The 14,563-nt window shown below is 31.2% G+C and overlaps 1 protein-coding gene across 1 annotated transcript in view; it reads left to right on the top strand.

Moving 5' to 3' along the window:
- Positions 1-14,563, top strand: part of LOC142327348 (uncharacterized) — a 140,774-nt gene that overhangs the window by 30,616 nt on the left and 95,595 nt on the right. Inside the window, exon 4 of the mRNA XM_075370313.1 lies at positions 3,846-4,044. Coding sequence (XP_075226428.1) covers positions 3,846-4,044 — 199 coding nt within the window. The remainder of the gene's footprint in view (positions 1-3,845; positions 4,045-14,563) is intronic.

Raw genomic sequence — 14,563 nt, 5'->3', positions numbered from 1 at the left:
ATTTTAATCTGGGATGGCACGACCGTGTTCCATCAGCACATGCAATTAAAATATGGATATCTAATTTTGAGGAAACTGGTTCGGCAATGAAAAAAAAACCTCCAGGCCGTGAGCGAACCGTCTGTACACCACAGAATGTTCAAGCTTTACAAGATGCTGTCACACAAAGACCACATCGGTCAATCTGTCGTCTCTCAGCATCTTTACAATTGCATAGTTCAATTGTTCGAAGAATGTTAGTGAAGGACTTGCAATACCATCCATACAAGTTGCAGATTGTCCAGGAACTGAAACCGAACGATGCAGTTGTGAGAGCACAATTCTGTAATGTAATGCTTCAGAAGTTTTATTCAGGAATGATAAAATAAAAAATGAAAAATATCTTCAGGAACATTTACAATTGTATAAGTACAATAAACATAAATCTAATTATACTTTCAAGTGTAAAAAATAAGCCAATACTAGAAATCTGTAGCAACCTATTTGAATCCCTTACATTTAAAAATATACATACAGTAAAGAAAGCAATGGTAATAAACAATATTTGAGTAATTAAGGAGCAAATGAAATTTTAACACAGAGATAAATTACTTTGGAAATAGTTCTTAAATTTAAATTATCCTAAAATGTTTAATTTTGTTTAATGTAGTTTCATTTAATTTATATTTTAAAATATATTCAGTCTGATACGAAAACAATAGTTTTATCTTCCAGCAAATTGAGGTACAAATAATAACAATAACAATGTAACAAATTAGTTGATTTTATTTCAGTGTTTGAGGTAGTAAAGTTATTTCTGTGATTTTAATGCAGACAAAGGATTTTAATTGGTAACAAAGGTATTGGTATAGACTTCAGGTTAGAGAAATAATATCTTTGAGAGCTATATAAGCAAATATTAGGTGAGTTTTTAAATCTGTTGTTGGTTAAACAAATTATTAGCATGCTTGCTAATAATGTGATGTGATGTTTGCCTATGAGCCTAAACTAAACAAAATGTCTGCTGATTGATTCTTTGTGTTTAGATCATCAATAATTTGTGTAAAAAAATAATAGCTCGTAATTAATAAATAAAAAAATACACAAGATATTTTAAGTTTATCATCTTATCAATAAAATCAAATGCACTATGTCATTCTCTTGCTGACTTTTTCTATCTGTCATTTACTAAACTAAAAATTAACACACTTCCAGCCTGGTGTAAATTAGTTATAAAAAAGGCACTAACTCCAGGATTAAAATGGATTGGGTATGGCCTCCAAGGCAACTTTACGTAACACTCCTGGGCATTATCTGAAAATTATAGTTTATGAACAAAAAGTTAGTACTAGAGGAATTAAAAGTTAGTGATAAGAATTTATAATGCTGCTGAAATTATTAAAAAAATAAATTGATATATTGCAGATAGTGACTGAAGGAATTTTCTATTGAATAGAGCACTGTGTTAACAGCTGTGAGGACATTTTGAACAGTTGTATAGCCTAATTGTTAGTTTTGTACTACTAGAAATATGTTAATTTTCAGGGTTTCATTTATTTTGAACAGTTAATTTTGTTTCTACAGTTTTTCTTTTGGTTTAAAATTTAAAAAATTTTCTGTCATGTTTTGTTTTAAATTTAAGTTGAATTTTAGTTTTGTTTTTATTTGCTTTCATTTCATTTGACTATATATATAAATTTCCTCAGAGTTGAACTCGGAACAAATTTTTACCTGCTTATTACTAATTTATTAAGTAAATTTATTATAAACCTATAAATGTGAATTTTTTGATTTCATTTTTTACCCTTGTAATTTTTTCAGACCCAAATAGGCTGTAATATTTATTCTGGAGAATACAGTTATGAGACAAAATTCTTATTTGTTTATTTTTTTTTTGTAGGTTAAAACATGAAACCACCAACTTTATTTTTTTATTATTTTTATGCAAAGAATTTCAGTAAAATCATATATATTATTTTCTTGAAATTAATGTTTTAAAGATTGATATTATTCCTCTGTGCTGATAAATTATATTAAAATAAACAAATTTAAATATGTATACAAGGTGTTAACCAAAGGTTTGGGGAATTTTACCATAAAAATAAAATAGCTTACCATAACTTATAATTTCCACTGTCTCCTTCAAAGTAATCCCCTTGGGCATTGATACAGTGATCCCAGCATTTTTCCATGATTTCATACATCCCTGGAAGTCTGCAGGTGTAAGTGTTCGAAGCATGTTCTGCGTTTCTTCCTGAATCTCCTAATTTGTGTTAAAACAACAGCCTTTCAATTGAAATTCTATTTTCGGAAAGAGAAAAAAATCGCACGTGGCAAGGTCAGGCAAATAGGGTGGGTGGGGAATCACTACCGTCTTTTAAGAAGCCAAGAAATTCTGAATGGCTAGCGATGTGTGCGTGGGCGCGTTGTCATGGTGCAGAACCCAGCTGTTGTTGCCCCACAGATCTGAATGTTTGCGTCTAATGCTTTCACGTAACTGCTTCAAAACTTCACAATAGAACATCCCATTGACAGTTTGACCAAGAGGAAGAAATTCCTTATGGATAATGTCTTTGATGTTGAAAAAAACAATTATCATGGACTTCATGTTGCTGCGAACTTGGCGTGCTTGGCAACTTCCACTGTGATGAATGCTGCTTAGTTTCAGGGTCATACCTGTTCACCCATGTCTCATAACCGGTTATGATGAAGATGAAGTTAGGCATTTCTTGCTAAATTTTTCAATTCACTACAGTCAGCTATGCGATTTTGTTTCTGGTTGCTGTTCAACAGTCTTGGTACAAATTTTGCAGCAATGCGTCTCATGTTCAAATTGTCCGACAAGATGCGTTGCACAGACCCATATGACATTTATACGATTGCACAAACATCATGGATTGTTTGTCTAAGATCTGCAACAATAGCCTCTCGCACTTTCGCGATGTTTTCTGGTGTTGCACTTGTTGATGGTCTTCCTGAACGCTCATCGCCATCGACAGTCGTTCGTCCATCTTTGAATCGTTTGTACAACAAAAAAGTTTTACTTTTACTCATAGCATTGTCACCAAATGCTTCCACAAGCATGCGATGGTTTCTGCACCAGTTTTTTTAAGCATGAAGCAAAATTTGATGCAGGTTCTTTGCTCTTTAAAATCTGCCATTTAGAACTTCGCCGAAGCAATAAAATACAATGTTACACAACTGCACGAAAGTCAACAATGCAGCTTCTCACCGTCACAGCTGTCGGAACACTTATTCACAAAGAGTACTGTTAGCCACATCTAGCGGCAGCAGGTCGTACCAGCAATGGTTCGCGTGCAAAATTCAAATTCCTCGAACGTTTGGTTAGCACCTTGTACATATATTTTTTTTCTCCACCTTGGATCACAAGAATCATTGCCAAATAATAATAAGAAAAATCTAAGATTGAATGAAAACCCATATTTAAAGGTTCTTTGTATAATGTGCAGAGGAAGTGCAAGTGCAATTCAGTAAGATTTAAGAAGAAAACAGTGTTTTACTGAACATTCATTTCACTGTCAGAGACTGATTGTAATAACGTAAAATTACATATTTAATTGTTGAATATTAAAAAAGTGTAAGTTCCATTTCTTTTATTATATCTAGTTCTGGATCTTTTAAAAGCTGCAGTTAATCTTTAAAATGTGATTAGTTCAGGAGAGACCATTAAATAAGAAATTGCCCAACATTCTGGATTTTTACATAAAAATAGTAATTTACTATGAATGAAAAGAAAACTGGTTATGGGGCTAGTTTTAAATGTTTTTAATTTAGTATGATATTTAATTCTACAATATCAGTTATGAATTCAGATTTTTGTATTAAGAAAGTTTTTGTTGTTTTAGATATCAGCAGTGATTCAAAATCTTCCATGAATAATATGCGACTTGGACAGCCAAGGGAAACTTCTGACAGTGGTTATCTTCCTGTTACTTCAGTTGAAGCTGTTGCTAGTCCTGGTTTATCTCCCATGGTCAATAAACACTTGTCAGGTGTACTCCCTCATTTATCATCTACTCCAATTTTTTCTGGAGGTTGTAATAGGTAATGTTTAATAAAATAAAAGTTGAATATGTAAACTAGTTTTTTACAGTGCATGTTGTAAAAAAAAAGTTTTTGACATTTTTTAATTGGTTGTGATTTGTAATCTTAACATGTTTTGAATCTCTGTAAGTTGCAAAAAGTAAAAATTCAATCCTTGACTATGAACATTAAATTCTTAATGTCATTTTAGTAAAATGGATCTTCTGTTCTTTGTTAAACTGCTTACATATTGTTATACATTTTCTAAAAACATTTTTTCTATGGTAAAACAAAAACTGTTACTAGTGATATATAAGTCCACTTGAAATGATTTTTCTGAAAGAGAAATGTTAGATGGTTGTGAAAGAGATTATTTTTGAGAGAGAGAGAGAGAGAGAGAGACATAATTTCATTTATCACTGATTTAATATGTCTTTTTTAAAAATTTTATTAATTAACTGTTAACAGTTAAACCTTTGCTAAAGTTGAACTTCATGAGTGGTTGAGTTCACTATTGTGTCTGAGGCCCGCTCAAACATTATATTTCATTTGCAGTATCCTGACCCCCGTATCTAGACCCAGGCCTTGTGACAATTCTGGTTGCCACACCACCTCCTCTGTTCCTTACCCTGATGGACTTTACTGGAGGTCATCTTTTAGACCCTCTGAACTTGATAACAGCACATTTATCAGTTTGACCTCTGTCAGGAACAAAAAAATAATAAAAACATAAATACATAACAAATAAATACATAACATATTACATGTGTAATATATGTATATGTTTGTTTTTTCATATGGCCTCTTCCAACTTTGACCACTTACCATAACATACAACCCTCAACTAACAAGTTAACTAATTTGTGGAAGCACGGTCCCCAAACCTCCCTCTTACACTGAAGGTTTCACTCAAAATCTTCTTTTATCTTACTTTAGTTAGACTGTGCACTCAGATCATTACCCTCTTACCAACAAAATAAATTTTGATCGCAGTAATGACAATTTTATCCTATAACTTAGTTTACTTAAAGTCGTCTTGATTTACTTAAAAATCAAGAAAAAAATTCATAAATTTAATTAGCCTCTAATAAAAACATATTCTATTTCTCTCTGCTCTGGTCCGCTTTTGGGAGCAAGGACTATACCATCCCACACCTCAGCTCCATGACAGAGTTCTCCACACATTCATTCTCATCTTAACAGTGAATATCTCAGCTAACTGGGGCACAATGCCAAAATGCCTATCTTGACAAAGTAAGCATCCAGGCGGGTCCCTAGCCACCTAGTAACCCGGGTCACTATTCTACCTATATATCTATTCTACCGGGTTACTATTCTATCTATATATCTACAACAGCATCATACCCTCTCAGCCATCCTCTGCAGGGGTAAGAATCTAAGGAAATCAGCAATTATGTTCCACTCCTAAACCAGAATTGATTATCCCAAGCTCTCTAGCTGCTTTAGTACATTCAGCTTTGTATCTGGGGCCGACATATAAGACATGGTGCACATCATCAATGGCCCTACACTTCAGACAAGCCCGAATTAATCAAACCAAATCTGACCAATCTATATCGAAAAGCTCCATGTCCAGAAAGAAACTGTGTAACATGACAATTGGGGGAAATCATGTAACTACCTGCATACTTCTCACATCAGGAAAAATACCATGCGTATAACAGCCATCGGATGATTCAGTCCACCTTACCTGCCATAAATGGAAACCTTGATCATCTATTTCTTTTATGCCCCCAGAGGTAAGTTGGCCTACCTTTTTAGCATCATAATGTAATTGGTACTCAGTTGCAAGGATATCAATGGGCTTAATAGCAGAAATAAAACGACAGCCTCTTGAGAGACAGTTTTATAGGCACCTATCACATATAACATTAGGAGACACTAGATATTCCTGTAACATTTGTACCTCATTTGATGAGCCCAGATAGGTGTAGCATATAGCATTATAGCTTTGCATGCACCCTTATATAGAACATGCATGGCTCTGAAATTAAGCCACTAATTGGGGTGAACTATGAACACCAAAGAAAGCAGAACAAGCCTTTTTGGAGGAATATTAAAAGTGCTTCTTGAATTGGAAATGCTCATTAAGGATAACATCTAGATACTTCTGCAGCAGGACTTACCTTATTTGATGACCTGCCATTGATATATAAGGTTGTTGTGTAACAGCTGGTCTACCCTTGAGCCACATCATCATTGTTTTCTCTGGACTAAACACCTCTTATGTTGCAAACTCCACGAGTATCTTGTAAGCTGTGCTGCCCTGAATTTTATCTCATTCCTTGAATCTCCTTTAACCAGCAAAAGCCCATCATTCTCATACCTTATGACGTTGCATCCACTGGGCTACCTCAACCATATCAAACAATCGAATTAAACTACCTTGAGCCGGGGTTCTAAAACACTACCCTTGTGAACAACCTTTAGATAGCATTTTTCCTACTTCTGAGACATGTCTCTAAGAATGATGGTTGCTGAAATAACTATTTAACACATTCAGCTCATTCTGCATACAACCATGCTGATATGTCTGAAAGGTTACCTTACTTAAGTGCATTGGAGAGACTAAAAGAACATTGTTCTTATTTTTTCGGTTTTTATTAATGCCAGAACAAAAACATCAAAGTGCTGTTTTGTCTGCTGAATTCATTAAAATTGTTGATTTCAGTAGGTATCTGATAAACTGAATTGTTATGGATGATGAAAGATGGTGCTTCTGTATGATGCAATAACAAAGTGTAACTTGGCTGAGACCTGTGAAAATAAATAGCTCAGAAAGTGAGACTGCAAACATCAGAAATGAAAACAATACTGATGGCATTTTTTTTTATGGTAGAGCTACTATTTCCTCATGAATCTATACAGGAATGTTAGTATGAACAATAAATTAAAAAAAAAAAACAAATGGTGATATGTTTGTTCAAATTCTTAGTGTTAGATCTGAGTTTTCAGAAGATGGGTTCTTGTTTAGGACAATGTGTACAGTGTATTCTTTTATTGTTGTTGTTTGGTTTTGACAACTCCATGTTTTTCCATTCACTCTACTTGTCTTATCTACAGTTTGCTAATGGTAGTGAAAAGGATTATATTCAAGGATGTCTTACCAATCTAGAAGTGTGATGAGCAAACTGAAGATGATTAAATAAGAAACATTTTCTTAGGCTTTCAATTTATTGTATAATTACTGTAAACACTTTACAGAAGCAGGCAGGTACTATATTGAGTGAAGATATTAATAAATATTTTTGATGAGTGTTTTTTAGTGGTTGCAGTCCTGAAAATTAATTGCCAAAATGTGTATTTGTGCTCTTTTAAAATGAGTAATGGTGTTTGTTAACAATAAGAGTACACTGCAAGTATTATCATTTTACTTGCAATATGTTGGTGGATTATATTAATTTTTTTTTGTCTTCAGTCATTTGACTGGTTTGATGCAGCTCTCCAAGATTCTCTATCTAGTGCTAGTTGTTTCGTTTTGGTATACTCCCTACATCCTACATCCCTAACAATTTGTTTTACATATTCCAAACGTTGCCTGCCTACGCAAGTTTTTCCTTCTACCTGTTCCTGCAATATTAAAGCAACTATTCCAGGATGCCTTAATATGTGGCCTATAAATCTGTCTCTTCTTTTAACTATATTTTTCCAAATACTTCTTTCTTCATCTATTTGCCGCAACACCTCTTCATTTGTCACTTTATTCACCCATCTGATTTTTAACATTTTTCTATAGCACCACATTTCAAAAGCTTCTAATCTTTTCTTCTCAGATACTCCGGTCGTCCAAGTTTCACTTCCATATAAAGCAATGCTCCAAACATATACTTTCAAAAATCTTTCCCTGATATCTAAATTAATTTTTGATGTAAACAAATTATATTTCTGACTGAAGGCTTGTTTCGCCTGTGTTATTCGGCATTTTATATCGCTCCTGCTTCATCCATCTTTAGTAATTCTACTTCCCAAATAACAAAATTCTTCTACCTTCATAATCTTTTCCCCTCCTGTTTTATTATATTAATAAAAATATGTAAGATTAAGTATGTTTGGAATTGTTTATATATTGTTATTTCTTTGAAAAATTCTTGATTTTTTTAGAAAAATGCTGAAATATGTCAATAATGATGGTGGCTCTATTGTTAAATGTGCATGTGTAAAGGGGATCGGAAATCCCTTTAGCGTATATCAAGTGTACATTCATACACAAACTATGTTGTGCCTGTTTTTATAATATGTTGTTTTTTCAGATTTAGTATTTTTGAAATTTTTTTAGTATTTAAGAAATCTGGCATTTATACCCTATATAATTATGAAATTGCATTTTGTGGTTAATGTCTTTGTGTATGTACCCTGTTTCTATGAGGTGATTCTGATTAGCAAAGGTTGATTTTGTTATAGTGTTCTTTGTATATGTATGTGGGTGAATGTGTGTGTATATTTACGTGGGTGCAAAAAGTCTTGATATATTTAGTGCAGTCACTGCCATTTAATTTTTGTACTCCTGGCTGTTGGGTTTGTCAGTAAGTGTTTTTTTTAATTTGCAAAATGAACTTGTGGTTTGCAATTTTGTTTGGTGGTTTTAAAAATCTGATGGCAACCTTCTGGAATGAAAATGTTAGCAATTTTTTTTTTGTTTTTCATTTAAGTATTTTATTTTACTGTTTAATCTTCGGTACCACCGTTTGGTATTGCCCAGAGGATGAGGTGAATGATTTGTAGCGCATATGAAAATGCCATGCCTGACAGGGATTTGAACTTGGGACATCCAGATGAAAAGTTGAGACACAACCACTCGCGCCACGGAGGCCGGCTTGATTTAAGTATTATTAGCAGTATTCATCACTTGCTGTGTTTTCAATTGTGTTCTGTAATTTATGTATTATATTGACCTTTAGTGTGAAAGAGTAGCCATTAACTTGTGCTGGATATTAGATTGCTTTCGTTTTTCACTATTCTGGTTATGCTGAAATCAAAGAAATTAAGTGATTTGTTTTGTTCATAATCTCCAGTGAAATACATATTGAAGTGTAATTTGGTGTATATGAGGAATGAATTATATAATGTTATAAAGTTATATAATGTTAATTATATAGTGTTATAAAGGAATGATTATATAATGTTGAATTACATTGTCTTTGTATAAGCATAGGATATTATGGGTTGGTCTAGTGGTTAATGTGTCTTCGCTAATCAGCTGATTTCGAAGTCGAGAGTTCCAACGTTCAATTCCTAGTAAAGGCCGTTACTTTTATACGGATTTGAATACTAGATCATGGATATCTGTATTCTTTGGTGGTTGGGTTTCAATTAACCATACATCTCAGAAATGGTCGACCTGAGACTGTACAAGAGTACACTTTACTTATACTCATACATATCATCCTCTGAAGTAATACCTGGCAGTGAATCCTGGAGGCTAAAAGGAAAAAAAAAGCATAGGATATTGTCAACATAATGTTGCCAGTGCAATATTTTGCCTGCAATTTTCCATTGTGTGGTGTTTTCAGTTGTATAAAATTTTTCAGCATGAAGGCAAAAAGTGAGTGTGCTCATGGTTAGGCCTGGTTAAGAGTAGGATTTTCCTAAGTTTAGTAGTTTTCTTCTGCTACAGGTTATATTATGATTATGATTTTGGCTGTAATATGTTGAAATTATTGAATCTTATAGTAAGTTAAAGGGTTTTTTTTTAGTGTATCTATACAAAAAAAAATATGTTTTGGGGTCAATCCATTTGAAGTGATCCAAGGGTGGTTGCTTGACCAGTTAAAAAAAAATTGAAAATTACACACTTTTTTCCTGCATGTTTCAAGACATTAAAACAATTTTTTTTTATGTAAGCAGTTTACCTGTGGTGGCCATTTTTGTTACAGTGTGCACATCTATTTTTCTGATTGTAAGGATTTATGGGATAAAAACCATAACTAAATATCTATTGGTCCTGGAAGGATGAAACAAAAAGCAATTTATTCATATTTTCTCAAGGTAAAAGATTGCTTCAGTGATTTATTTATCTATCTCTTCTTTCTATGAGAAAATTACCAATAAAGTTGAACATGAAAAACTGAAATTTCACTTTTGTTAATTTTTTTTAAGCAGCATGGATGGCATGCACCGTTTGAATTATTTTTTTATGTGTAGGTGTATGTTATTAGTTTTACCGTAAATAATATTAATGGTGATTATACTTATCCGTAAATTTTTATGAATTTTTGAAAACTAATTTTTTTTTTTACATTCAAATTTTGACTTCAAATAACTTTGTTGGGGTAGTGATAAAAATCTCAAATTTTCACAACTTAACAGTGTTTTTGTAAATATTTATGGCAAATAATAAATAATTGTACCACTTTCACTTAAGACCCTATTGATTGTATATATGACGATCAGTGGTGGATAGGAGAGGTGACAGATATTAGCCTTGAAAATGACAATGTGCAGGTTCATTTTTTTTACCCGGTTGGACCACGTACATCATTTCAAAAGTCTCAACAAGACAAAGTGTGAGTACCGATCTGCACAATCCTGAGAAAGTTGACATCACTTGAACTAACTACAGTGACGGGTCGTTTTTACACAATTTCAAGAGAATTATCTGAAGAGATATCACAGCTGTTGGTTAACCAAACTAAATAAACTTTTATTGCTACAAAAACAGGCTGTTTCATCGAAGAATAATTAAAATTTTGCTACAATTTATTTTTCCTTCAGTAGTGTTTACAAAAATAAACCAGTATAAAAATAAAAATGGATTCTTGAAAAAAGGTATAGGCTACTCATTGAAACTTCAGTTTGGGTAAGTTTTACAAGCATTTTTGACTCAAAAATGTTATTGGTTATGTTATGGTTGTTATGTTATTGGTTAAGTTATCATTAAATTACAACCTATCATTAATAATTTAAAAAAAAACTATTTTAAAAATATTGAAAACATCAACTTCACCAACATAGGAGCTAAATATAAAAAATGTAAAACACAAAGAAGACAAGCAACTCCTGTGGAGCACTTATTTAGTGAATCAAAATGATGTCGCATTTAACAGGTTTTTCATGATTTTTGAGAGGTTATAACTTTTTTATTAGTACAATACACAAAAAACTCTTTTATTTGCCATAAATATCTACAAAAACACTGTAAGTTGTGAAAATTTGAGATTTTTATCACCAGCCCCATCAGAGCTATTTGAAGTCAAAACTTGAATTTAAAAAAAATTAGTTTTTAAAAATTCATAAAAATTTAGGGGTTAGTATATCACCATTAATATTATTTGTGGTAAAACTACTAACATATACCTATATATAAAGATAAAATTTAAACTGTGTGTACCATCCCTGCCATTTGAAAAAATTACCAAAAGTGAAATTTCAGTTTTTCATGTTCAACGTTATTGCTAATTTTGTCTTAGAAAGAAGAGAGATAGGTAAATAAACCAGTGGAGCAATCTTTTACTTTGAGAAAATATGAATTAATTGCTTTCTGTTTCATTTTTCCAGGACCATAGATTTTAGTTATGGTTTTTTTCCTGTAAATCCTTACAATCAGAAAAATAGGTGTGTGCACCGTAATAAAAATAGCCACCACAGGTAAACTACTTAAATAAAAAATTTAAAAAAAATTAGTTTTAAAATCCTGAGACATGTAGGAAACAAGTGGGTAATTTCAATTTTTTTTGAATTGGTCAAACAAACAACCAGCAGCTTATGTTTTTTTGGACATTTCAAATGGATTGACCCTTTGTAAAGATTGGTTGTACTGAAGGGGTTAAGTGTAGAAATGTGATCAAGGATTATCTCCTTATTTTTTTAAAATAAATATCCTTTATTGAAGGAGGGGTTTTCTGGTGTTCAGTATAACCAAATGGTTTTGTCTAATTACCTTGCAGAGGCTGTTGGAATGTAGAAATCCACCTCATATCACCTAAATTATGTAGCATATTTTTAAATTCACTAAAATACACTCCCACTAGACAATTGATTCTTAAAATTTTTTGCCTATCACCCACATTGAGAATCAAAAGTTTTCTAATGCCTCCAAAAATTTTTAAACTTAACCATCTGTTAAAAATAATAATTGCAACTGCTGTTTTAAGATGAGCTCTTAAAAACAGCAATTGCAATTATTGTTTTTAAACATGGCATATCATATTTCTGAGTTGAAACTTACATTTTAAATGAGAACAATTAAAATGCATATTTAATCATTTGTGGAAGTATTTTTATTAAAATTGATTTCAAAAAAATTACAATTGTATCTATATAGTTATATAACACAATAGTGATAGTTTATTCCTTATTACAATACAATAATTAAAACAAAGCTTTCAATTGAAAAATTATACTTAGATTAATCTGATGTGCTTTTTTCCCCATTTCCCCAATTTTCGGTGGGCCTTCTATTCCCCTCCCCCCATGAAGGCCACCAGTGTCCACAAAGGGGCATTATCGTCTACTTTGAAAATGAATGCACTACTCATCCTCAGCTACATTCAACAATTGATATTTTATTTTAAATTGGCTACTGTAGCCTTTAAATTACACAAATAAATATTTTCTTAATATAAATAATTATCTGTTGTTTTATTTCAATATTATAATTATTTATTAATTTTATTATTCTAATTTTAATTTTATATTCCATGAAAATTGAAATAAAAAAAGAGGTAAACAACTGATGTAAATCTTTTAAAATTATAAGAGGCATGTTTTTCAAGGGCTGTTTGCCAACTTTGTCACCAGCTTTTACTTTGGATACATTCAGCCATTTGCATAGCAACTTTATTTCATACTATATTGAAAAATAATGTGTTTATGTAATTGTGGTACATTTTTGTTTGGTTGTTTGAAGTCATTTTTAAGAAAGTTACCTAATAAAAAAATATAATTTGACAAAACTTTATTTATAGAGTTAATGTTTTAAAAAGTTCACAAATTTATGTATTTCATAAAAAAATGTGCTGTTTTCACATAACATTAATTTCATTAAAAAAAATTTTGTTAAAAGATGGGTTTATAGAAATTATTATACCTTCTTTAAATTTTTTTCTTTAATTTATTTGAACAGTAACTTTCTAGAATTTCTTTTACATGTTTCTGAAGTAATCTACCTACACAAAAAAAATTTATTTTCAACATTGTTTTATTAATTTACCTATTATGACCTTAATGTGCATTACATAGATATTTTAATTAAAAAATTAGATGGGTATATTTTTTTCACTTCTAATATATAAAAAATTATGGAGTAAAATTGTGAATATCAAAAAGTGAACATAGCCTGAGATTTAAGGAAGGAAAAATGGAATGAAATGTTTTACGAATAAATGATTAAAAACCAAATGACACGGCTTTCTGATTAATAGCCAGATTTACAAACAAATCACAACAAAAATGCAACATTAAATCTCATATCAAGACACCAGTAAAATATTTTACCTATTTTGAAATTACATGAAGTTAGTCATTAGACAGTTGAAGAAATAATAATGTGAATGATTTGCATATAAATAAATATTAATTCTAAGTTACAATTTTGAATATACTTATTTACACTGGATAAAATCATGTTAAGAACTAATTTAAATAACCAGAAAAAATGTAGTTTATATTTTTAGAAAAGTCACAGAAAAATAATATTATTTTGCTTTACCAAGCTCTGTAATTTCTAAAAACCATTTGTGTGTAATAAGTATATGTTGTAATAAACAAAAAATTTGTTAAATGTAGCAAAATGTATTTTTTTTTATTTATGAATTTTATTTTGTGATGCTGCTTAGTTGTTAAAAGTTTTTCTTCCAGGCAAATGCTGAGACAATCATTTTTTTATAAATGGAAAATGTAAGTTCCCATTTCTGACATGATTTAAATGCACGAGATCTGATCAAAAACTAATGAGAATTTTTGAATTGCATGCATTTTATCTTATCAGTTAAGTTATCTATTTTCTGTACATTGGTAGTATTGTTAGTGACGTACATCCTAATTTTCAGCCAGCTGCAGTGCTTAGATTGTGTTTGGTGAGGGAAAAAGCAAGATATACTTTATTATGTTGAGTGATTTTTGTATGGTCAAATTTCGGTTTCTGATTCAGTTGTATTGACACTGTAGCCTATGCATGTCGGTTAGTTGTTACAAATATTGGCAACAATAAATTAATTGAATAAGGTGCAACTAATAAGTTAGAGTAACAGCTTATTGAGGCATTGGAAATGAGATAAATTGCAGCATATCAGGTATATTCATCAAACTGTTAGTATTTGGGGATGTCTCCCACACAGTTTTCAAATAAGAATAATAAACAAAAACATAAATTAATAACAGTGATATACTTCATTATATTATATGCACTTATACACATTTTAATGACGTAGTGTGATGATTCTTATAAGAGTATGTATGCTTCTATTTCTAAGTTTTATGTAATAACAACACCTTTAACTGATATTTAAAGTATAGAATCTTTTAAAAGAAAAAAAATCTTTACAGTTGTGATGAATGTTGAAAAATAATCAAAAGTATTTTA

This window comes from Lycorma delicatula, chromosome 1 (assembly GCF_047948215.1).
Source record: "Lycorma delicatula isolate Av1 chromosome 1, ASM4794821v1, whole genome shotgun sequence".
Taxonomy (NCBI): domain Eukaryota; kingdom Metazoa; phylum Arthropoda; class Insecta; order Hemiptera; family Fulgoridae; genus Lycorma; species Lycorma delicatula.
This window is presented reverse-complemented; position numbering and strand designations above follow the sequence as displayed.